At 36.1% G+C, this 25,680-nt stretch overlaps 1 protein-coding gene across 8 annotated transcripts in view; it reads left to right on the forward strand.

Annotated features, from left to right (window-relative positions):
* MYSM1 (Myb like, SWIRM and MPN domains 1) overlaps nt 1–24,786 on the forward strand; it is a 38,591-nt gene extending 13,805 nt beyond the window's left edge. For 2 of the 8 annotated variants that reach the window (XM_022575799.2, XM_089921956.1), the window contains 13 exons: nt 718–1,490; nt 5,193–5,323; nt 6,440–6,543; nt 7,799–7,876; nt 9,284–9,372; nt 12,785–12,839; nt 13,187–13,237; nt 13,961–14,035; nt 14,645–14,833; nt 15,510–15,642; nt 19,932–20,037; nt 20,218–20,275; nt 22,201–24,786. In XM_022575799.2, coding sequence (XP_022431507.1) covers nt 718–1,490; nt 5,193–5,323; nt 6,440–6,543; nt 7,799–7,876; nt 9,284–9,372; nt 12,785–12,839; nt 13,187–13,237; nt 13,961–14,035; nt 14,645–14,833; nt 15,510–15,642; nt 19,932–20,037; nt 20,218–20,275; nt 22,201–22,368 — 2,010 coding nt within the window. In that variant the 3' untranslated portion in view covers nt 22,369–24,786. Of the gene's footprint in view, nt 1–717; nt 1,491–5,192; nt 5,324–6,439; nt 6,544–7,798; nt 7,877–9,283; nt 9,373–12,784; nt 12,840–13,186; nt 13,238–13,960; nt 14,036–14,644; nt 14,834–15,509; nt 18,612–19,931; nt 20,038–20,217; nt 20,276–22,200 lie in introns of those variants that run through there. The other 6 variants (XM_022575800.2, XM_089921955.1, XM_089921953.1 and 3 more) reach the window with 6 other exon arrangements.
* The last annotated feature ends 894 nt before the right edge of the window (nt 24,787–25,680 follow it).

Consider the following 25,680-nt stretch of genomic DNA (forward strand, 5'->3'; position numbering starts at 1 on the left):
ATCAGTCGTACAAGATTTTTCAAAAACTCTATATGTAACAAAGGTTTTATTTCAAATCATATATACTCATTGACATTTATTTTCTTTTCCTTATTGCATTACAAGATATTTATGTTTATAATAGCAGATATGATAGATAATTTCATGCCTTAAATTATAAGTTCTATAATATTGGAGCTACATTAAATGAACCTGCAAAAACCAGTTTGTTTCTGTTGTCTTTGTATTTAAATAAAAGATGATTTTAATTTACTAAGTGAAGATATGTGAGATAGACTCCTTTAACTAAAGGATTTTTTAGCATTATAAAAAATGATCAGCTGAGGTATCAGACATTCTGAGAAATAAGCCTTTACAAATATCTTAGAGAATACCTTGTATGACGGTTGTTGGTTCATTCTTTATGGCTGATCTGAGCCAGATTCCTGTTTTAAACTTAATATTGAAAATTAAGTATTGAATAGTAGGCCATGATTATTTGATTAATAAAAATCACCAGACCATGAATGAGTCAAATATATTTATGGAAATTTGAAATGATGATCTTTTACATTTAAAATGCAGTTGTAAACCCTTCAAAGAAAAGAACAGTAAAGGTATAATATACCATTGACGTGTACTCAGTTTAATAATTTTATATCTATCCTATTTTTTTGTGCCAGTGATTACATCTTAAAATGCTAATATTATGGAGGTTTTATCTTGATTTTTAATAAGGTAAAATCAGATGGTCCAGAGAAGGAAACAGCAAATCAGAAAAACAGCAGTGGTTTTCAGATGAAAAATGAAGCTGAAGGCACAAAGGCATGGACACCATCAGGTTTAAGGGGTCGTGCTGATCCCAACTGGAATGCTGTAAAAATTGAAAAGTTATCTGATGATGAAGAAGTAGACATCACAGATGAGGCAGATGAGTTGACTTCTCAAGCTCCCCAAAAGAATCTTAGCAGTGATCTCTTATTAGATATCTCTAAAAATAAAAGTCATGAAACCAGTAAAGGAGAATTCATTGCTTCTGACAGCCAGGAAGATCCCATTTCTAAATCTTCCAAGGAGTATCTTCAGAATATAAAGCAAGGTGAGATGGAAACACTTTCAAGCTCAGGAAATACATTTTGGACTGAAAATCACAACACCAGTGACCAAAAATCAGTTGAATTATATGATCAGAAATGTAATAAACTGATGAAAAACTGTAATAAGCATGATGGAAATGGAATAATAGATGATGCCAGGCAGTTACCTTCTCCAGAGCCTTGTGAAGTTCAGAAAGACTTGAGTGATAATGAATTGCTTTTTCATTCTTCCTGCCAAATGGAGGAGGAGAGCCATGAGGAAGAAGAGCTTAAGCCACCAGAACAAGAAATAGAAATTGATAGAGATATCATTCAAGAGGAAGAAAAGCAAGCAATTCCTGAGTTTTTTGAGGGACGCCAAGCTAAAACACCAGAACGCTATTTGAAAATTCGGAATTATATTTTGGACCAGTGGTAAGGAAAAATTGTATTTTTGGTGCTGGTTTAAAACTTATGATACTCTAGAGTATTTACTTAGGCCTATGCAGAATTTAGTATTTTATCTTCCTAGTGTTCCAGAGAGCTTTAACATATTATATATTTCAATAGGCAAAACTTACAATTTCTCATAATGAAGTCTTGAAAGTTTTGGTAAATATTGTCATCTATAGCTACCTTAACCCATCTGTCTGTTCTTTAAGAGTCTGTGGTCCTAGAAGAAAAGGGATAGATGATTGCCTTAAGAAGCGGTTTCTTAGGACAATGTTAGGAAGATATAGAAAACACTAACTGCATGGGAAAAGGGGGAGAATGTCTTAGTTTATGATGTACTTTGAGGTACAAAGAGAGGAAACCTTGGTGACAGGATAGTATCATTAAATGTGGCTAGATTTCAGAAACCAATTCTAAATAGCTGCCTTAAATGCCTTCAACTTTGAACTTGTGACATAATGTGTTAATAATCCCTTCATCAGGATATAGGAATTTTTTGATATATTAAGTTTACACTCTAAATTTTCAGTGCCTTTTATTTGAATTATTTACTCAGGGATGGGGAACAAACCAAAAACTTCCCACCTTATTAGCTTAAGTGCTCTGAAAGTGATTTGCATTTTTCATAATAGTTTAATTAAGACATCATCAAACATGCATAATTTTTATTGCTTTAGGAGCTACAGAATTGTGTAGAGCCATCTTTACAGAGGGCTTCTGCTGTAACCTAGGAAGATTACCCACACAATATTAAGTATTTTGAAATCTAAAGATAGCCCTATTCTAAAAGAAAGAATTTTTTCTTGTTCTTGACTCTCGTTTATCTTGCAAATGGTTGAGGTTAGGAAAATTCTAGGTAAGGGTGGTATCAAAGTAAAGAATACCTATGAGGAACCACTCCTGACATTTGCATAGTGTTTTATAGTTTACAGAAAGCTTTTCTCTGTCATCTGATTCCTCACAACAATCTTGTAAAATAGGCAGGTGGTATTTTCTCTATTTAATAGAATGATCTTGAGGTCAGGAGAGATTTAGGGAGCCGCCTTGAATTATACAGACCAGCTGCTGACAAAAGAAGGACTTCAGTGCAAGTCTCAACTCTGTAAATCACTCTTTCCATTATTCCACATTGCCTAATTCACACTATTAAAAAAGACAAATTAAATTAAATCTCTGTTGGTATCTAATTTTTTTTTTGGAAATAGCATGAATGGCCAAAATAAAAGTGCTTCAAAATAATGACTAACTCAAAAGTGTCTATAAATTATCAGTGACTACTTAATGTTACTGTAATCAAATTTCATTTGTTACTTTGAATTTTGGATTTATGAGGCAGAATAATTTATATGGATAGCATAAATTATATGGCATTAGTTTCCTAATGTCATTTGCCTTAGTTCATGAAACCGGTTAAATATTGCTGTTTCAGTATGATGATTTAGCCAAACAGTGTGAAAGCAAAAAGGAATGTTTTGAACAGGAACTCAAACCTATTCTCTTCAGAAATAGAAGAGAGTGTTTAGAGACTAGAGGCAGTATTAAAAAAAATAGAAGAGTTAAAGTTTTAAAGATAAAAAAAGTCCTAGATTTGTTTGTTGCTAAAAGATCCTTTCCATAAAAGCACATGCAGTTAACTCCCTGTTTAGGGGAATATTTTATTAGAATAGTAATCAGTATCACTATTGAATACTTACCAAACGCAATGCATTGTATTTAAGTCATCTCTAGTCCTCTTGACAGCCTTGTCCTCATTTTACAGATGAGCAAAATGAGGTTCAGAGAGGAAAAGGAACTTGTTCCAGGTCACATTAGGTGAAGGTGATTCCAGAGACTGCAGTCTTGACCCATTATTTTCACACTTTCAACTCTGGGCCTTGACTGACTTTTCATGCTGCCTTGCATGTTTTCCCCCCTGCCAGATCTTGGTGAATCTTGCTTCCTCTTCTCTTTCAGTTCTGCTCAAGGGAAATTAGAGGCTTTCTCTGACCACCCTGTGTCTATAGTAACTCACATATCTCCTCCCTCTCATTCTCTAACCCTGCATTTTATGTATCTTATAGAACTTATTACCACTGAAAATATTATATTTTTATTTGTGTGTTGTCTCCTCTCTCCCCAACCCCCCATGATAATGTAGGCTCCATGTTCATTGTTCATTGTTACGTCCCTAGTGCTTAGAACAATGCTTGGAATACAGAGGCAGATTGAAAGAGTGAATCATCATTATATCATAAACAGATATTTGTAGAGGCCTTACTATTTGTTCAGTGCTGTACTAGTACCAAGCTCTTTGTTTAAAGCCTTTCAATTTGGATAATCTTTAATTAGACCAATACAGTTTATAGATTCGTATAGTTTTTTGATAGCTGGGTATACCATGCCCATCCCAGCTTTCTTGTCTTCATTTGCACAGTTTGTTTACTTTTCTTTCAAGATACACTGAAATCTCACCTTTTTAATGGAACTTCTGATACCCTCCCACATCACAGATTACTTTTTACCCTCCCTGAAATTCTATAGAATATATGATTTTCAATTTGGTTTCTGCTTAGGCCTTCCCTAAACACCCTATCTAAAATAGTCTGTACATATTTCTATCCCCTTATCCTTCTTACTGTGTCTTCCTAGCACATAATTGCTACCTGACAACATAGTATATATTATTCATCAATTTATTGACTATTAGAATGTAAGGTCTGTAAGTTCAGGAACTTCAGATTCATCTCTGTATCCTTAGTGCCTAGAACAGTGCCTGGTGTATAGGACACAAAATAAATATTTGTAGAATAAAGATTAAGAAATACCTATGTTATATGATATATCTGAATACTTGGTTTATAAAGTCTGTGTTTGAATCTTGTCAGTTTCTTAAGTCAGTGCTTTAATCCCTCTCACCTACTTGTTTCCTTTCCTCTAAAATAAGAATGATAAAATCTGCTTTGTAGAGTTGTATATAACCCTTAGTACAGCATCTATTATAAGCACTCAGTAATTGTTACTGTTATTAAGTTCTCTGTTACTTAAACTTTATGTTGTACCATCTAACATGGTACATTAAGTATGTTTAGTAAATACGTGTTTTGTTATGGAAACCTCTTATTTCTTTCATAGTCTTTGTGCGTTTCTTGATTCCTTTATAATGCCCTGTAGTATCTGTTTCTGTTTTCCACTGAGAGCACTTAATATTTACTAGCATAATGATTAAAAACTAATATAAAACTTTTAAGCATTTACAGGGTAGCTTGTAATTAAAAGATGTTGTCCAGCAAAGTAAAAGTAAATGAACCTAAGCAATTTATTAAAAATTAGAGTGTCTAATACTAAATATTTTCAATATATTATGAATATACCCTTTTTATTCAAAGATTCAGGCTTGCATTTGGATCTGTAGATAAATAACGCTCTAACTTCAGAGTCCTGGGATAACTGAAATCTATTGAATTTAATATTGGGGAAGAAATGATACTTGTAAAACTCACACTATACTTGTAAGTTACTGTATCATTGAAAGATATTTTATTTCAGAAAAGAAAGTACACTTGGTTATTATGTATTACGTTGTCTGTACACATTACATATTGAGAGGGGGTACATTTTTAAAATATTTCAAATATTAAAAGTTTCCCCCAGAAATCTTCTTTTATGTTTTTATTTATCCAAAATAATTGTACTTCCATCTCTTAGGGAGATATGCAAACCGAAATACTTAAATAAGACCTCAGTACGTCCTGGCCTGAAGAACTGTGGGGATGTTAATTGTATTGGACGGATTCATACATACCTCGAGTTGATAGGAGCAATCAATTTTGGATGTGGTAAAAATAAAAACCCAACAACATCTTTTACTCGACATTTTTTATCCTTATAGCACCCATTAATTTCTTTGATAGTTAGAATTCAAGTTAGACGTATTATAGATATAGAATACAGAAAGATGCTATAACGTTATAGAATAAATGTATTATTGAGATTTTGTTTTGAAACAGATTTCTGTTGATAAACTATATTTCCTTTTAACCTACATTGAAAATTGGTGGTATGATTTTAAAGGAAGAATATTCAGTCTAACTGGTAGAAATGATTTAAGGATGCAGTTCTTTGTCAAGTAAAAGTAATTTTATGAAAAGTCCAATCAAAGCCCATTTGATTTGGAAATACTGTGTTAATGCTAGAAATACTGTCTAGCAGTGTTTAAATAAAGAAAATAATTTATGAACCTCTACACTTAAATGTAATAAAAGTGCCAAAATATTTTTCGTGGTAGAAAGTTTCTTTCACCCTAGTTTTTCTCAAATTTAAGCATATTTTTAAATGTATTCCTCCCTTTTATTGAATTAATATGACAATTTTGAAGAAAGATAATAGTTATAGTTGCAAAGTGATAAGTTAATTAGAAGCTTGTAACCCATAGTTTGAGAGGAGTATATTCTGTATTCTGTGTCTATGAAAAGACAACCAGAAAACTTCCTGTCAGAGATTATTTCATTTCATGTAGAGAGAGAATTTATAGTCTGCCCTGGGATCTGTCCTCCATTTCAGCTCCTTGTTTGCCCAAAGCACGGTGTTAGGACTGGCTTTACAGGAAAACTAAGGTGTCATACCTTCCTTAGCCACTAAAAGAAAAATGAAATCATGTTTACTGTATTAGACTTGCAAAGTTAACAAAGTGGGCTTAGCACTCATTTAATCAGAAATTAAACAAATGACCCATTTCCTAAATGTTTCATTTTATTGCGATTTCCTTATAATAACAGCATACTTTTATGTGAGAACTACCAAGTAGCACATCAAATGTGTATTGTGGAAATAAGCTCATATTTTTTTAAAAACTTAGATATTGGCTTATAATTAATAGTATAGATGTGCCTTCCTATTTAACAAATGAGTTCCACAAAATAATAGATTGTTTTGTTTTTCCTGGATTCCAATAGAACAGGCTGTATATAACAGGCCACAACCAGTTGATAAAGTACGAATCAGAGACAGAAAAGACACAGTAGAAGCGTACCAACTTGCCCAGCGTCTGCAATCTATGGTAAGCAGTCCCTTCTCTCACTAAATGATCTTTCCTGATTGCTCCTTACCTGTTAAGGAAGATATGCCTACTTCTCTTCCCCTGTTTAACAAATGGCAATCTAGTAGAAGAACATGTTTTCGCTTTTATTTCACCCAAGCCATTCACTTTTTTGGTTTCCATTCAGTTTCATGTTGATTTATGAGGCAAAAAACAAACCCCCAAAATTTAAAAATTCACACACAAACTTCACACAGAAGCATGATGTTTCGCTAAAGTGGTCTTAGACTGCTTTGTTTTGATTTCTGTATCTAATACATCTTTTTTTAAAAAATATATCTTTTAAAACTGTACAGTTTAGCTCTTTTTTCTCTTTCATTTGTTTTTTGTTTGCTGAAAATTCTTACCGTAAGATTTAGCTTTGTAGAAGTGCCATTCAAAATATTTTAGCCTTTATTTTTTAATTCTTGACGTTAGTGAGTTTTATAGTATCTTAAAATGCATGCATCTTATTTTGAAAATAAGTGATCCAACAAGTCTCCTAAAAGGCAGAGTCATATTGTGGTCTTGTTGACTTTACTGATAAAATAGGTTAAATTGGTAATAGGTAAGATAAATGGAAAAAGTATAGATGATAGAGTAGGTATTTTTCTCAGTGTTTAGGCTGTAAACCATTTCTACCTAGTTTATTTTTTTAAGAAAGGGTGTTTTCATATACAGTTGCTGGAGGTGGTGCTAGTCATACACTGGCTTCTGGCAGCCAGTCCATTTTAAAGGCTTCAGTACTGATGTTTGCAAAACTGGATATTACTAATCCAGTCAACCAACTTTATACTTTTTTACTATTTGTATTAACTAGGCAATCTTTTCCTAAGCCTGAGATATAATTATTTTGCTTCTAGTTTTCAATATTATACCTCTGGCTGTGTGTTCTTGCAAGTTTTCTACCACAAAGTCATTTTCATGGTGATTCTTTTTGGTCCTAAAAAATATTCTTGTCCTAGAGTTGTAACTCCCAAATGGTGAAAGGAAATGAAAACTAAAGAGAAATTGAAATAAAATTTAGAAAATCATCACTGATTTATTTCTGAGCAGAGTGCTAACTATTCAATGTAAATTAATAAAATATAGTCAGGCATTGCTGATCAGGTATTACAGTATTTTAATGGAGAAATTGAATTTTAGAAAATTATCATTTTGGTTTTGTGTATTAATGTGCTGTGATTTGTCCAAGCTAATCTTGTGACCTTTTGCTTTATTTTTAATTTCATCACAGCGCACAAGGAGACGTAGGGTCCGAGACCCGTGGGGAAATTGGTGTGATGCAAAAGACTTAGAAGGACAAACGTTTGAGGTAACTTTGATTCCTTCAGGTGACTCAAAAGTGAAAGTTGTTTTGTCAGTATACATTTGTATATCTTAATGTCACATATATTACCCTTGTTTTATGTGTGTGTGTGTGTATATATATGTCTCTTTCCCATGTTAATTTGTTTGTCTAGAAGTCATCAGTAAACAACAAAGAAGGCACTGATGGTACAGTTAACTAGGAGTTTGACTAATTTTCAGAACTTTGATTATCTGTCTCTATATTCTGGTCTCTAGCTCCAGAATATCTGCCAAGGTGCCAGGGAGTTGTGCCCTATTCATTTCAGTAAAGTCATTGAATGATGTTCTGATATACCAATTAAAATATCGTTCCATACATTAGACATAAATTGAATTACAAATGTTAAAGTATTATTTCTACTAACAAAAATTATGCTCCTAAAAAGAAACATAGGCAGTGAGTATATGTGTGTATGTGTGCGCGTGTGTTCTGTGCATATATAATTTGTTTGTGAACAACCAGTGCAGTCAAACGGAAGTAATATGTGAATGTGTACTTACTGGCTTTGTTACCTTGGGTAACTGTACCGAATCTCAGGGCTTTAGTTATGAAGTGTGGATAATAACATCTCCCTCAAAGATTGTTGTGAGAATTAAGTGAAATAAAATGTATGAAGGTCCTAATGCTCGGTACTCAGTAAGCCTTTGCATACACCAGGTACTCAGTAAATGTTAGTTCTCTTCTTTCTCTTCCCCATTCCCTGCACCCAGCCTCACATCTGAGCATTATTCTAGGCAAAACAATTAGTAACACATGGTTCCTGCCTACCAGGAACTTACATTTCTAGTAGGAAAGGTAAAACCTATGGTAAATTCCATGAGATTGGTCCCAAGAAATATAAGGTCCTCCCAAAGGGTGTGATCAGGGAAGGTTTCACAGAAGATGTGATTTTTCATCTGTGACTTGAAGGATGAGCAGGAGAATCTCAAAATGTGGAAATGTGGATGAGGCAACCCCAAGCTGAAGGAGAGGCATAAGCAAAGGTACAGACATAGGAAAATACTAGATATATTCTGGAAAAGGTACATAGTTCATAAGGGCTGGAATATAAGATTGGTAATAGAAATGAAATGAAAGAGAATTATTTTATTTTATATTTATAAAGGACTTACTGTGTCAGACATTATTGTCAATATTTTGGAAACATTAACTCATTTAATCTTCACAATAACATCATGACATTGTTATTATTACTATTATTGTTCTCATTTTAAAGATGAGGAAAACTGAAACACAGAAAGCTTCAGTAACTTGGCCAGGGTGCTGCCGAATCTGTGCTCTTTAGCTTTATGCTGTTTTGTCTCTTTATTAACTTTCCCTCTCAGTGGTTGATGGACTCTTTGATCAAATGGTATTTTTTTTTTTTTTAAGCATCTCTCTGCTGAGGAGTTGGCAAGAAGAAGAGAAGAGGAAAAATGCAAACCTGGTAAATCTTCAAAAGTGCCAAGGCCAACAAAAAGGTATAGTGTGACATTATATAAGTGTGATTTTTTGTTTTTTTTTAAACTTACCACAAATGATTAGAAAATGTGTGGAATGGATATCTGATATTGCAACATTACATTGTCCACATTAAGTTTAAAAATACTGCTGGGGCTTCCCTGGTGGCGCAGTGGTTGAGAGTCCGCCTGCCGATGCAGGGAACGCAGGTTCGTGCCTTGGTCCGGGAAGATCCCACATGCCGCAGAGTGGCTGGGCCTGTGAGCCATGGCCGCTGAGCCTGCACGTCCGGAGCCTGTGCTCCGCAAAGGGAGAGGCCGCAACAGTGAGAGGCCTGCGTACCGCCAAAAAAAAAAAAAAATATATATATATATATATATATATATATATATATATATACTGCTGAAGGGGCTTCCCTGGTGGTGCAGTGGTTGAGAATCCGCCTGCCGGTGCAGGGGACATGGGTTCGATCCCTGGTCCAGGAAGATCCCGCATGCCGTGGAGCAGCTAAACCTGTGTGCCACAACTACTGAGCCTGCACTCTAGAACCCATGAGCCACGACTACTGAGCCTGCGTGCCACAACTACTGAAGCCCGCGCACCTAGAGCCCGTGCTCCGCAACAAGAGAAGCCACCACAATGAGAAGCCTGTGCACCGCAATGAAGAGTAGCCCCTGCTCGCCGCAACCAGAGAAAAGCCTGCGCATAGCAACGAAGACCCAACACAGCCAGAAACAATAAATAAATAAAATAAAATAATAAAATAAATAAAATTTTTAAAAAACTGCTGAAATTTTTTATTTCACTGATTATTAATTTGGGAGACCTTGAGCAAAAGTGTTAATTTGTTCATGTTCAGTGAATATAGGATCCAGCGTATGTTGTAAGGGGGCCTTGTTTGTGACAGGTGGTCATTTAACTTCTAGACATTATGAACAGGTAACCTCATGAAATGACTAATTCTCTCTTTGATTGATGCTGAATGTTAGGTTTTTCTTTAATAATTTAAAATATTTAACTTGTAACATTAAGGGTCACCAAATAAGTTAAATGCCTTGATTTTGTAGACCCTCACTTCCTGCAGATGGCCCATGAAATACACTATAGTTTTTTGGGTTTTTTTTTGTTTGGTTGGTTGGTTGGTTTTTTTTGTGGCACCCGGGCCTCGCACTGCTGCGGCCTCTCCCGTTGTGGAGCACAGGCTCCGGACACGCAGGCTCAGCGGCCATGGCTCATGGGCCCAGCCACTCCGCGGCATGTGGGATCTTCCCGGACCAGGGCACGAACCTGCGTTCCCTGCATCGGCAGGCGGACTCTCAACTACTGCGCCACCAGGGAAGCCCTAGACTATAGTTTTGTCAGTGTCCCTTTAAAACAAGACATCCAGGAATGCCACTTGGTTATTTTCAATGGAAAGAGCCCTAATACTCAACCAGTTGTATGTCCCTGGGTAAGTTAACACAAAGCCTTTATAAGCCTTGGGTCCTCATTTATAAAATAATATCTATAATAGCTAACACTGTTGGCTCTGTTTTAAGCACTTCATATATATTAACTCATTTAATCCTCATAACAACCCTATGCAGTAGTTAATGTAATCATTCCCATTTTCTAGATGAGGAAACTGAGAGGCACAAAGAGGTTGTGTGACTTGCCCATGCTTGTTAATGGTGGTGTTGTGATTTAACCCAGGCATTAAGGCTTAAGAATCCATACTCCTAACCGTTACATTATATATCACCTCTCTAAAATTAAAATCAAAACTTAGAGTTGTGAGAATTAAATGAGATTAACTATGTAAGAAAATACAGTTGTCCATAAGCTAGGACTCCTCATCTAGTGTCCACACATTTGATTTTCTGAATGTAAATGTGAGACATACTTATTGTAATTTCAAGTCATTCTTCCAGTTTGTGAGGACCTTTTTGAATCCAGATCCACTTTTCTTCGTAGCTTTGAATCAACATTTCAGTAAGCTTGCCTTTTCTATCATTGCACTGATTAAAATGTTTAACTGAGATAAATGTAAACCTCAGACATCATTGTTCAATGAGCTGTATATTACCACAATTAACTCTATTTCTTCATCTTATGCAGAAGAATAATCATAGCAGATGTCTTGCTTACATTTAGTAACAGTATATTTGAGTCTTTATGAGTCTGCTAGTTTCTAGCAGATCATTCCTATCAAAAATGAAATTTAGGCGTACCTGTCATGACATATTTTCATGAACCCATTATTGTTCTTAGTAGTCACCTCTTCACTTGCTAAAGCCTCACAAATCAGCTGTTTAATAACCTTTTCTAGAATTTTCCTGATACTCAACATTTAATTCCTCTGCTTCTTTTTTTGTGTTTTGAAAACAGACCCAATAATTGCCTATTCCTAGTCCTCCAATAATTTTTTCATTCTCTGTGGTTCCTCAAAAAGGGTTGATGGTGGTTTCACATGATGGTTCTTCAAAGTGCTCTGGGATGCATGTGCTTTCTTTCTATTTTCTCATCTATCTTGACCTTTCATTTCTTTTTATTTGCATTGACTAAGCACTTTCTAACTTGAAGATCTTCCTCATTCAGCAAACACTTTTTGAATGCCTACTGTGTGTCAAGCACTGTTCTAGGTACTTGCAATACAGTATTCAGCAAAACAAAGTGTCTGATCTCCTGGCACTAAGTGTCTGGTAGAATAGGAACTAAATAGTTCTGCTCTTTTCCAGTTGTTAAAATGAATATGTTCGCTGTTTGTTTTTTCTGACCGTAGCCTAAAAACACTTTAAATATTTTTCTCAAACCTCAATTCTTTATTGGCCAAAGCCTTTCTAATATTTCTCTCAGATTTGCACATGCTTTTGTATCTAGCCTTGCTTAGGCATCCCTCTTTCCATCTTTTATACTTTTTCATTTTAAAAGATGAGTTTATCATAGAACTTTCGATATCCATTAATTTCTTTAACAGAACTGTTTGCCATTTATTCATCCAACAAATACTTACTGAGTCCCTACTCTGCTGAACACATTGTACTGACAGAGGTGTTTCTGAGAAACTTCCATCTTTCTTGAACTTTCTTTCCTATCTTATGTCAGGTTTAGGTTTTCATTGAACTTTTGAAACCTACTTTCAGTGCAGGACACATGTCTGGCCATTTATAATGTTTTCCTCTTTGGGTGTTAAAAGAAATTAAGACAACAAAATTACTTTTTCCCAAAGGTTATGTTGTTCCCCAAATATTTAATCAAGTCCGAAAGAAAAGTGCTTCTTTCAAAAGGGTTGTATCACAAGAAGTTCTCCTAGTTTAATATTTTTTTCACTTAGACAGAATTTAGGTTTAGATTATTGGTACACATTTTCAAATTTGTAAATGAATGTTATTTTCCTGATTATGTTATTGAAATTATATTAGGAATGATTTTTTTTTCTTTTTCCTTTTCCAGCTCATTCGATCCCTTCCAACTGATACCTTGTAATTTTTTCAGTGAAGAAAAGCAGGTACTACTTATTCATCACTGAATGACCGTAAATAATACCCTCCTCTCAGACATGAAATATTTCTTCTTTTTCTGTGTGTGCAAGGCATGTGTATAAGAAAGGTTGGATAAGGCAGGGTACACTGAAGGTCAGATGAGTGATACAGATGGAAAATGAGAAAAGAATTTCTCCATGCTAGGGCTTTGAATTGTACATGTACTTCTTTAAAAGTCTGATTTGTGCTGAGCCTTGGTTGGTGGTGAGAACTTGGTGTGATAAAGGAGAAAAGGGTGGGCATTCCGATAGGAAGAACAAAATCTCTATTTTTATGCTCCCCCATTTTTTTTTTTTTTTTTTTTATATTTCAGGAGCCATTTCAGGTGAAAGTGGCTTCAGAAGCACTTTTAATAATGGATTTGGTAAGGATATTATATTGTGTTTACTTAGTTATTCTGATTTCTATTCTTGTGTATTTTTATTGCAGGCATAAGAGAGAGTATGGAAGACGTGTATTTTGGATCTTAACTATCCTCCTTTACAAGGAATCTAAAAAATAAGTCTTTTCTTTTGGAGAAAAGCCAAACAATTGCATGTTTCCATATTTTAGAGAAAATAAATTAATGTGAGTTTTTGCAGACTGTTTATCATCATTAACCCGATTTAAATTTCCTAGTATTCTTGTCTGCTGCCTTCTAGATAACTACAACAAAGCACAACTCTTATAATTTGGAGACTCCTTGTTTTGCACTAAACTACAGAGATATCTCCAGTGGTTGTGTGTGTTTATGGTGTTTTGTATAGGAGGACCCAGAGTGATTTTTACTTTGTATCCTTATGATACCTTTCCCAGTAGGCGGAGCAAATGGTATCTTCATTTTGTAAATGAAAAAAATGGCATCTTGGAGTGTTTCAATGTTTGGTTCAAAGCCTCTCAGCTGGCAGTACAGATAGGTCTAAAATCTTAAGTCTCTGTGTGCTGAGCCTAGCATCTGGTTCCTCTACTATGCTATTTCATTTTAGAGAAGCATAATTACCGTACTTGTAAATGACTCTTCTATGATAAGTGAGATTTATTCTGATTTTTTGGTCAGGTAGGTTTGGTTTGTATGTTTGGGCTAAGTCTTATCTTGTATTTCTTTTAGCATGCTCATGTTTCTATGGCAGAAGTGATTGGTCTGTTAGGAGGAAGATACTCAGAAGTTGATAAGATAGTTGAGGTAAGTTTTCTCTTAAAATTTTTAAAATTATTTAGCCCTGCTGCCATACCAAATATTTTTATAGATTTCAGTGTGTATAATTAACATATAAACCTTACCTATGATATAAATGAGAATATGCAAATGTGGACAGTTATATATTCCCAGAGGTGACTGAACATTCCATATATTGAGCACCTGTTTCCTTTTACCACTGAGAAAGAGGGAACATTACCAGGCCTCAGTTCTTCATTGCCTTTGCCATTTAAAAGCTTCAACTCCTAAGAGGCCATGCGCTAACCTTATAATTGAAACTTGGTATACATCATTTTGCTAGAAATTATTATCATAAGTAATAGGTGTCATCAAAAGACTGTGTTTACACAGATACTATACAGACCGACCTGGAAGACTAACCCGTAACTTGTCTTGAGTAGGAAAATGGATTTTGAGTTCCTTGCATACAATCACACTTTTGGAGGGTAATTCGTTTGCAAGTTAAAGGCTGCCTATTATATAGGCAGATAAAAGGCTTGGCTTTTAAAAGTTTCTGTATCTGTGTATGAAAGGACTGAAACAGTAGAATTAACAAGATTTCAGTATAATCATTTAAGGATTAATCCTTTATAGGTCTGTGCAGCAGAACCGTGTAACAGTCTGAGTACAGGACTACAGTGTGAGATGGATCCCGTCTCACAAACACAAGCCTCGGAAACCTTGGCTGTCAGGGGCTATAGTGTGATTGGATGGTATCATTCTCATCCTGCCTTTGATCCTAATCCTTCCTTACGAGATATTGACACTCAAGCCAAATACCAGGTGTGTTTATAGGTCTTTTTGTATGTAGTCTGTAAATGATTGCATATTTTCTCCCCTCTCGTTGTTTTCTGTTAAATAAATACACTTTTAACATTTCTAGCAAAGTGATTACGAGAGTAATACATGTTTATTTAAACACTTAGAAAATTAGCTATTCTGTTTAATATAAACAAGACATCAAAGTAACAGTGATAATTCCCCCCAGAGCCTTTAAAAATGAAGGCGATAACTAAGACAGGGACTGGGTACAATTGAAATAATTGGAAATATATTTTGCACCTCTGGAAAAAACAGAGTTTTGTTTTCTGCAATTTTATGTTTGATATCTGGATGTTTCTGCTGTAGGCAGCTGTTTGTAAATTATTACCATATAGATAAAGATTACAGCTGAGGGGCTAGTGAATATAATTTGTAAATGCATTCATGGCAAATATAGATTTTGCAGGCCAGGTGATCTTTTTAAGGGTGATCTTTAAAAAAAGGATCTGTTCAGGTTGGGTTGGACATGTTTTGGCCTGAAGATTTTAGGGTATGGAATAAATTTAGTTGCTGTTTGGAAGTGAAGTACTTTTGCATCCCATTTTCCTCTATTGGATGTTTAAAATGTTGGTATGGGTAAATACTGAGTTTTAAATTTATGTGGTTGAAACTAATTATACTTTTTTTTAAATTGTAGAGTTACTTCTCCAGAGGCGGTGCAAAGTTCATTGGAATGATTGTTAGTCCTTATAATAGAAATAATCCTTTACCTTATTCTCAGATTACCTGCCTGGTTATAAGTGATGAAATTAGCCCAGATGGCTCTTATCGTAAGTTTTCAACAAAAACAATCCTACTTCTACTTTCATTTTTTTTTGAATCTTACAAATCACAGAATTTATGCCTGTTGAAAGCAATTTGATGGAAAAGTTTTTGTCCTCAACTAGGGAATCACTGTTTGCATACCATGTAGTGCAGCCACCCTCTTTCCTTTTATGATTTCCTTCTGCATTAAAGTTCCCACTGTGTTACCATGGCCACTGGGCAAAAACATTACAATGTAGAGAAAGCTTATGGCCAAGCAGTGTGTGTGTATTAGGTCCTGGAGACATTGCAGTAAGCAAAACAGACAAAGTCTCTTCTGTTCTCTTGAAAATTCTTGATAAATGCAGATTGGCTTTCTCTGCAATGACATTCAAATGAAAAAATAATAATAATAAAGAATAATGACCACCCTACCACTAGCTATCCATGATCTCCCAGTTTAAGCTCAACAGTGCCTAACTATTTTTATATCTGTCTCTCTCAAGAAAGAATTTGGTTGGTTTAGCCCATCATATGACTTGGCTCCTTTGGGATTTATGTCCACTGCTGTTCAATCAACTGGCTGGATAGAGAATTAGTGTAGCAGACTAGGAAAAGTAGGGGAGTGTAAGAAACGAGTGTGGATGGAAGGAAAAGATTAGAGGAAACAATTACGTCTCTAGGATACTCTCTTTTCGTCCTTAATACCACTGCTCTAGTTGACTGTCCTCTCTGGATACTGTCACTGTACATTATACTCTTCCCCATTAGCTCATGAGCCCCTTGAAGGTAGATATGATATTGTACTCATTTTTCTATTCTCAGTTTCTAGCACAGGGCCTAGCATAAAGTAGGTACTAAATGAATGTTTAACAAATTAATTTCTTCATTCTTAATAATGTCACTCAGGTACCCTCTCTTAATAATGTCACAAAAATACCCTCTTTGGTAAAGACCCCAGCACTACCACCCCTCGTGTCATTTAGTATTAGTTGCTCTGTTCTTTGTGCACCTGCAACATTTGTTTCCTGCCTTCGTGGTTGCTTTTGTGTTTTAATATAATTTATTTATTTAGCCTGTCTCACTAAATTGTGAGCCCCAAAGAGCAGGAACTATGTCTTCTTTGTATCTCCTGTAGTACCTAATGAGTTGTCTTACACCTAAGGAGTGGTCAGTGCTCTGTAGGTTTTTGTTGAATGAATAGTACTGACATTAACTTTAGTCCAAAATGCCCATTTTGAACATATCACATATATACATCATTCTTTACACCAGTATAATTTTACAAAAAAGTTAACAAAAGGAAGAATCACAATGAACTTGTTCTCAATTTAAACCGTGTCTTACTGTCACATTCTGCTAGATTTGGGGAGTGAGCCTCTACTCTGATGCTGTCTAATACAGTCACATGTGGCTATGTGTGACTGTTTAAATTAATTAGAATTAAATGAAGTTTAAAATTCAGTTCCTAGAATCCTACTGCTGGCCAAAATGAAGTAACAAGGACCTGTCTGAAACAACCAAAAAACTGGACAAAATACAGAGAACAGTGGTATTTAGGATATAACATCAGACAGTGAAAGAATATGATTCCTGAGAGATGGGAAACAAAGTGAGCCCAAGTTAACCTAGCTTATTGACTTAAAAGAACTTCCAGGTGTGGCACAAGGCGGAAACCCATCCAGAGCCTAGCAGACCCTGAATTGAGGTGATGGAGGTAAGAGCAAGGAGACCAGGGCAACTAAATTTGCAAGACATTGTACCAGAGAGCAGAAAGCTGCCTAGAGAGCAGACTCCAAAGATTTGTAGAAGGTTCAAATTTATTATTTAGCAAGATAAAGACCGATGCCTGTGTGTGAACAGACTACCCCAAATGGGAAAGAATCACCTGAAAGATTAGCGGGCACAGTGCTGGATTCTCACATAAGCTACCGTCACAACACACAAGTATTCCACGTTATCATCATTGCAGAAAGTTCTCTTGGGCAGAGCTGCCTCTTACATGACTTGACCATTGTTAACACTGCTTGTTAGGTCTTAATCCTCGGTTCTTCTCTTTGTTCTTCTTGGAAACCTTCTGGTTCAAGAATTAAAATTTCCTAGAAGCCCTGGGATACCTTGTGTTACAGTACTTTGAACTGGACCCTTTACTTATTTATTTGTTCATTCATTGATTCATTCTTTTTTTTTCCCCCTCTATTAGGTGTGTACCCAAGTCCTATCTTTACAGTATGTCTAATGGTTAATCATTTTCTCTATTTGTAATAGGCCAGAAATATACTTAGTGATTCGTTTTATTCTGACACTTTAGTGGATAAAAGTAATCAGTACATATATGTATAATTGAATCACTTTGCTATACACTTGAAAATAACACAACATTGTAAATTAACTATACCTCAATTAAAAAAATAATAAGCATATCAAAAAATAATCAGTACAAAAAGAAATTTTTACTGGTTTTAGTGCCGTTTTTTTAACTTAGAAAATATTCTTAATACCAAATAGAGATGTATGACGTGTTATGTGTGTGTGTATTTTCATGTTTTTTTTATGAGCACAGACTGAAAATTGTATTTGTTTATTTACCTCTCTTTTAGTCTCATTTTTTACTTTCATTGAGAGTAGGAGTTGCTTACCTGGATTCAGATCCCAACTCTGATATTTATTAGTTATTTTACCTTGGGCAGGTTACTTAATCCCTCTCATTCTCATTTGCCAAATCTGTAAAATGAGAAAAAATTATTAACTTGCTTACAGGAGGTTGTAGAGGCTGTCGGTAATGTATGTAAAGTGCTTAGTAAATAATAGGTCTAAAATAGGTAGTTATGATCATAGCTATTGTCTGTGCTTAGTAGGTAATCAAAACATATCAAGTAAATGATTGTTATCACAGAAGGAGTTTGTGTAATAGCTTATGTACTATAATGTGTCACTCTTCTTAAGTTCCTGGAGGGGGAAAATGAAATGGAAGAGAATTGAGAAATGAAACAAGGTCAGTTATCATCAGGCTTGCTGTTCCTTTCTCTCCTTCCATACACCTGAAAAAAAAATGGGGAGAAAAAAGCCTTTTTAGGGCACATTGACAAGTTATGCTTGTATTGTGTGGAAGTAGAATTATGATTTTTTTCTTAATACCTTCCCTAATACCTTCTGATTTGCTGACATTTTGTTTACTCGAAAAGCCTACGATGGCAAAAATGAAAGTTGATAGGCAGTATAATGTAAACATTAAGAACATAAACTTGAGCCAGACTGCCTGGGTTCAAATCCTGGCTCTACCTCTTACTAATTAGATATGTCCAAGAACAGGTTATTTAATAACTAACCTTTCTGTGGCTCAGTGTCCTCGTCAAAAAAAAAAAAAACATTGGGGACAACACTGGTAGCTAGTTTATGTAACTGGCCTTACATCTATATAAAAAGCATAAAGCCTGGCACATAGTAAGCATTATATAAGTGTTATTATTATTATGGTATTGGCCTTTGGTAATGAATCAGCTGAGCCTTTAATATACTGCAAATACAATTACATGGAGATTTTGAAAGATACGTGAGAAATGTCTAAGTAGGCTCATCTTTTGGTATTTTTTCCTTTCTGACTTATGTATGTGATATCTACCCCTTGGACTTGTTTCCTCCAGAGTTTAGCATGACTCAAGTGCAGTTACTGCCTCTCCAGAATTAAACCTAGCCCCTGTCTAGTCTTAGATCAGCGCGTAGAGGGAGGTGGAATGAATGTGGGCTCAGAAGTCGGGCAAGCCTGGGGGGATTTGAAATCCAAGCTCTGCTTTACTAGTGGAAAGAGCTTATCCAACCTGTCTCAGCCTCAGTTTTATCTGTTAAATAGGAATAATGCTACCTACCTTATAGCAGTGCTGTAAGCTTGATAACATGTGTTTAAAAAAAAAAAATCACTGGGATGGAATATATCTTGGTTTGCCTAGGTCAATCCCAATTTAAGCCTGTGGTTCTGGCACAATTATTAATAGTGCCAGCTTTCACTCCAAAAGTGTCTTGGTTTGGATGATAAATTATGTGATCATCTTACCTCTCACAGTTCCTTGCATAGAATTGTCATGCAAATGGCAGTTTTACTGTTCTTTATTAATTGCTTGGCATTAATATACCTGATGAACCAAGTTCAGCCAGGCAGTGCATATTTAATGAATGCCCACTATGTTTAACATGCTGTTTAGCTGGTCTGCCAAGCTGCGGTTATGAAAACACGGAAGGGAATTTTAAGTAATTAAAAGGAGATTGGAGATTTAAGAAAATGTAAAATGTAAAAATGTGCTGCTTTATGCTTTTCTAGGTTTACCTTATAAATTTGAAGTACAACAGATGTTAGAAGAACCTCGGTGGGGATTAGTGCTTGAAAAGACAAAATGGATAATAGAAAAATACAGGTTATCCCGGAGGTATGTACTGTGGTTTGAGATGGTTGCACATCTCTGCAGTGTTTCTCATTAAATCACATTTTAGGGAAAACCCAAGTTAAATATAAAATTGTGATGTATGGCATCAGTGATAGTTTATTACAAAACTGATTCATTTATAGTATTTGTTTCATTGGTTTGTTTTCATATTTCTTCCAACAGCAGTGTCCCCATGGATAAAATCTTTCGCCGGGATTCTGACCTGACTTGTTTGCAGAAAGTAAGCTGCCTTCACTTTAATTGGTTTCATTGCTCACAGATTCCAAAGCTATTCATCTTGATGTGTTTTCCCATGATGCCTAATGCTTTGTGGATACGCTTTTCTGTGTATTTCCTTTATTGCTTTTTCCTTTCTAAAATTAATTTCTAGGAGATAATTAGTAATATGTTTTGGCACCCATGCTTGCATATAGAAATAATGCTGTTTTAGAAAAAATTTGTCCATGTTGGCTGATAAATTTCTTAGCACATTATTATTGTACACAATGGAGAACATTTTTCTTATTTTATTAAATTCAAAAGTGCCATGTTTCCATTTAGCTTTAACAATTGATCATTTTTAAAAACGGTAGTATAAATCTAACAATTAAATTTAAATGGTCATTTTACTTTCTGGTAGGAAAAAAGAGTCTTGAATTATTTTATTTCACTTCTAGTTTTGTTTCTATGAGTATAATGAATTTCAGTAAGATTGGCAACATTGGTCTTTTTTTCCTTTGGTAACAGTTTGGGAATAGAAAATTTTTAAATTTCTTTTTATTTTATTTTATTATTTTTTTTGGCTGCGTTGGGTCTTCATTGCTGTACATGGGCTTTCTCTGGTTGCAGCGAGCCGGGGCTACTTTTACGGCAGTGCACGGGCTTCTTATTGCAGTGGCTTCTCTTGTCGTGGAGCACGGGCTCTAGGTGGGCGGGCTTCAGTGGTTGCAGCATACGAGCCCTAGAGCTGCGCCTTCAGTAGTGTGGCACGTGGGCTCAGTAGTTGTGGCTCTCAGGCTTAGTTGTTCGTGGGATCTCCTGGAACCAGGGATCGAACCCATGTCCCCTGCATTGGCAGGCGGATTCTTAACCACTGTGCCACCAGGGAAGCCCCTCTTTTTAATATTTTTTACCCCCTCCTATTATAGCCACTTTTTCTTTGCTCTGTTGGAAAATTAATATGCACATTTCCCAGGAAATAGACTCCATCATCCTATTTTTGAAATGGTAGAATCCTGTATTTTTATGTCCATAGATTTTTATCCCATAGGATTCATGGCTTTGTAAATAAAACTACTAAAAAAAGAAGCAAAGTCACAAGTTTGTCCAAAGTAGAAAGCATCATACATGCAATTTCAGTTTTATCTCCTTATATAAAATCAGAAAGGAACTGCACCTCACCTCCTCTGGCCTCTACTGCGAGGCCCTGGCGCTCTGGGCCAACGCCTGGCAGCTGCAGGCCCAGCTGGGTGTCCCCTCGGGCTCAGACTGCCCTCTGCTGACCCTGGTGGGGCTGGCTGTGTGCCACCAGGAGCTGGAGGACCCCGGGGAGTCCTGGGCACGCTGTGAGAAGGCCCTACAGCTGCTGGGGGACAAGAGCCCTCACCCTTTTCTGGTACCCTTTCTGGAGGCCACAGTGCAGCTCTCCTGGCACCTGGGCCTGGACAAATGCCAGTCAGAGGCCCGGCTCCAGGCCCTGCAAGAGGCAGGCCTGACGCCCACACCACCCCCCAGTCTCAAAGATTACTCACCAAGGAGGTGCTGGACTAATATACCTAGATTTAAGGCTGCTGTGGGGAGAGGCACTGCCCCAGGATGGGGGTGGGGTGCGGGCAGATGAGGACATGGACAGCAGTTGGGAGGCGCCTGGGGTCCTGGGAACCCATAGAAGTTCCACAAACAATTTGTAGCAGACTGAAGAATGTGCTGCTTCTGTTGAGCTGGGCTCAGGACAAGCTTTGCTAAGCATTCCTCAGCAATGGCTTCCTGCACTTCAGCTGTACAGTTATTAAACACAAGTCTATCCTCAATCACCTTTAAGGAAAATGTTTCTCGTTTAAGCATTAAAAAATGGGAGATTTGGAAAGGGATAAAATAGTGATAGTGATGCAAACCCTCTTCTCACCACTTTTTGTGTTTAAATATAAAACTTTTCTTTTCAACTAGCTTTTGGAGTGTCTGAGGAAAACTCTGAGCAAAGTGGCCAATTGCTTCATTGCTGAAGAATTCTTGACTCAAATAGAAAATTTATTCCTTTCCAATTACAAAAGCCAGCCAGAGAATGGAGTGGCTGAAGAGAAGTGTGCTGTGGAGCCAAAGGCGCTGTTAACGTGACTATTTTAAAGTAAGACGTCTTAACCGTGACACAGTAGACCGTACTTTCAGAGTTATAGCCTTGAAATTATTGTAATTTAGTTAATAGTGGTACAGCTTTGATTTTTTTTTTTTTTTTTGTGCTAGTTCACGAAATCCAAATTTTGCCACATAAACCATGTGACAAGAAAGAGACATGGACTTGGACTTGTTTTCATATGTGGCGCTTAGTCCTCCTCGGCCCGGTCAGCAGGGTGTGGACTGAAGGGCAGCCTCCCTGCTGTCTTCAGATTGATAAGTGCACTGTGTCTCAGATTTTTATTTCCCCCTGAACTAGTCATTCCAGTTTTGCTATCTCCTGTCTCGTGAGGAGCACTTCCATTCTTTTCATGTGTTTTGGTGAGGCTTGTTTATGGTTGCAAATGAGATACAGGTGGGTGGTCACAGCGTAATTAACATGGTTGAGAACTGCTGGTTTAATGAATCTAAGGACATGCTGTGGGAGGACAGGGGAGGCATCAGGAGAAAATCTTCAAAACAGACAAGAGATCTAAAGGAGAGAATCAAATTACCAGTTTTTTAATTACAGATATTTGCTTCCATTTTATTGTATAACAACACTACTATAGGATATGCCATTTTCTCAGCTGAAACATTTTGTATGGATTTCAGATACATAACATAATAAGCTTCAACTATAGGTCCACTTATGTTCATTTGTGTGATAAAGGCTCGGTTAACTAGAACACAGGTAATCATAACTCTTAAACTAGACTTTTTTTTTTTTCCTACTACCTGCTATGAGGAGAAAGAGGCAGATTACAATAAAGCTTAAATAAATCAGACTTAATTTTAAAAACAAAAAATCCTTCCAGGACATATTATGTATTCTGCCCCGTTTCATATACTTGCTGAATCCAGAACAGGGATCAGTGGACTTTTTATGTAAAGGGGCAATTAGTCAGTAACTTAGGCTTTGCAGGCTACACACCATCTCTATCAGACATTCTTCTTTATGTTTTTTAACAACGCTTTAAAAACATAAAACCATTCTTAGCTCATGAGCCTCACAGAAAACAGGTTGCTGGCCATTATCTTCCAAACCCTGCTCCAGAGAATTGCAAACATTTAGAATTTATTTTCAAATGCATGAGCCTGAGACATTGAAAGGTCTTGCATCATCTTCAAACAACAATAAAACTAAAAATTGTGATTTACATTTAAATTTGTTTTCAAATGAAAGTTAGTAGTGATGCTGCCTGATTTATTCTGATAGATTTTAGTTTACTTCTGTTAACTAAAGAATTAACTTATGTCCTTTTCCCAAGCATTCTTATTAATATCTGTTTTATTCTAATCTGCATATGATTCTGTATTTTTACCTTTTTTGGTTTAATGAATATCCAAGGAAAATAAGTCAGTATTGGAAGGAGCAGTGAGCCAGTTTTAGATGACCTGGGTCTTGACTCAACCTTGTGATTTGAGGGATATAGTTTACCTTCTCTGGGCCTAAATTCATGTGTAACCGAGGTCTAAATTATCTGCCCTGCATCCTTTCAGGTCTAAAATCTTATGATTCACTCTGATTGTTGGACTTACCCACCTGGAGCTTGTATTTTGAGATGTTACAGTTCCCAAATTAATGAATGTTTTTAAAGAAAAATGGTAGTATTTTCCATTTTTCTATATGTATTTAGGATAAACGGTGAAACATAACTTACAAAGCAGTTACTTTTGGGACTGGGCTTATTAGAGCTATAGACCAAGAATCAGGAAACCTGAGTTCTTACCCTAATTCTCTTACCAGCTTTGTTGTGTGACAGTGGTAAGATCACATAAACTTCTGGACCTCAGAATCTTCACCTGTAATTCAAGGGCAGAAAGTCTGTGATTCTGTAAAAGGGTAGTGATTTGTTCCTTTCTACCCCTCCTTTTGACATACTTTCTTCATTGTATCAGGAACAGATCCTAGAAAGTGGTATTAGTTAGCTTTCCTGATTGACATTTCCCAGTAATATTGATGAATTGGGGTTGGAAAATAGTGGAAATTGTTAAAAGTTCTGTTCTCAGTCTGGGTCCTCTGCATGCTAGTGGTTCACCACATTTAGTAACCTAAGCCATACTGTGAGGAGCTCTCAAAGGTGGTAATATTCAGAGTTTAGAGCTTTGAGAGAACAGTTTTTAAAATAATACTTTTTTTCTCATGATAGAGTACATTTATGAGAAAATATTTTTTAAAAAGCAGAGAGCACAGTTAACATTTTGGTATAAATCTTTCCCCATTTTTTTTTTTGCATCATGTAATTTTATATTAAAATCTGATATCTTCCTCCCCTCCTCCCTCATTCATTGTTGTTTTTTTTTCTCATCATAGTCTTAAAACATTTTTGTAACTACAGGTGCCCACATTCCTGTCACTGCCAACCTTGGCCTGCTGAGGGCAGTAGGAGCCAGACCTTGAGAAGCACAGAGGAAGTCTAGGGCTGAGGGTGGCAGTGTAATGCAGGAAGTTTAGGAGGCAGGGTCTCAGAGGAAAACCTACCTCTAGTAATGTTTACAGAGTGAAGATGGGACTTGAAAACATCCAAGTCTCTTCATCCTGATTTGGTTCTTTCTTTTGCACAGTGACAATAAAATAATGAGCTTAATTTATTTTCCTTTTCCAGCTTGCCTGGTGGAAATTGGTACAAATACTTCACTAGTATTTGACCTAGCACTCTTAAAAATCTAATCCCAAAGTAACATTCAAAAAAAGAAAAATCAGTGGAATAAGACCCACAAGATCAGACTCTCCTTACCCCTCTGTAATTTTATCCTTGAACCATTGGCCCTCAAAGCAGCTTTATGACTTTCATAGGCCTTAGACACTTTTGCCTTCTTAGGCCTCTTCTTCCATAAAAAATTAAAAATTAATGTTACAATTGCATTTGTATAAAATGAATTTTATATATAAACACATCCTTAAATCTAGAAGTTTGGTTTTTTTCTTATGAATTTAAAAGAAATTAAAACATTTTGGGGGGCCTTTAAATGTATTACGGGCCTGAGACCTGGTGCCTAATAGATTAGTTGGCCCTGCCTATACTATGAAGGGTGCTATTGGGAAAATGGCAGTCACTACCCTCTCCCCTATGAGCCCACCTCACAAACCCTAGAGGAGCTTTGCCACACAGCCAAGAACATTGCAGTACCTGCAGCTTTAGATCCATAGACTTGAACTTTGTTCTTTACTGATGTGACCAAAATTCAGGAGTGTTACTTGGGACCATTCATCCCCCAAAGAACGATAGGCCACTGTGGCTAACTTCAGTTTTCAGGTAGATATTTTATTCT

Source organism: Delphinapterus leucas, chromosome 1 (genome assembly GCF_059928025.1).
Source record: "Delphinapterus leucas isolate spDelLeu-1000000601 "Yukka" chromosome 1, BTC_Dleu_Yukka2, whole genome shotgun sequence".
Lineage (NCBI taxonomy): Eukaryota > Metazoa > Chordata > Mammalia > Artiodactyla > Monodontidae > Delphinapterus > Delphinapterus leucas.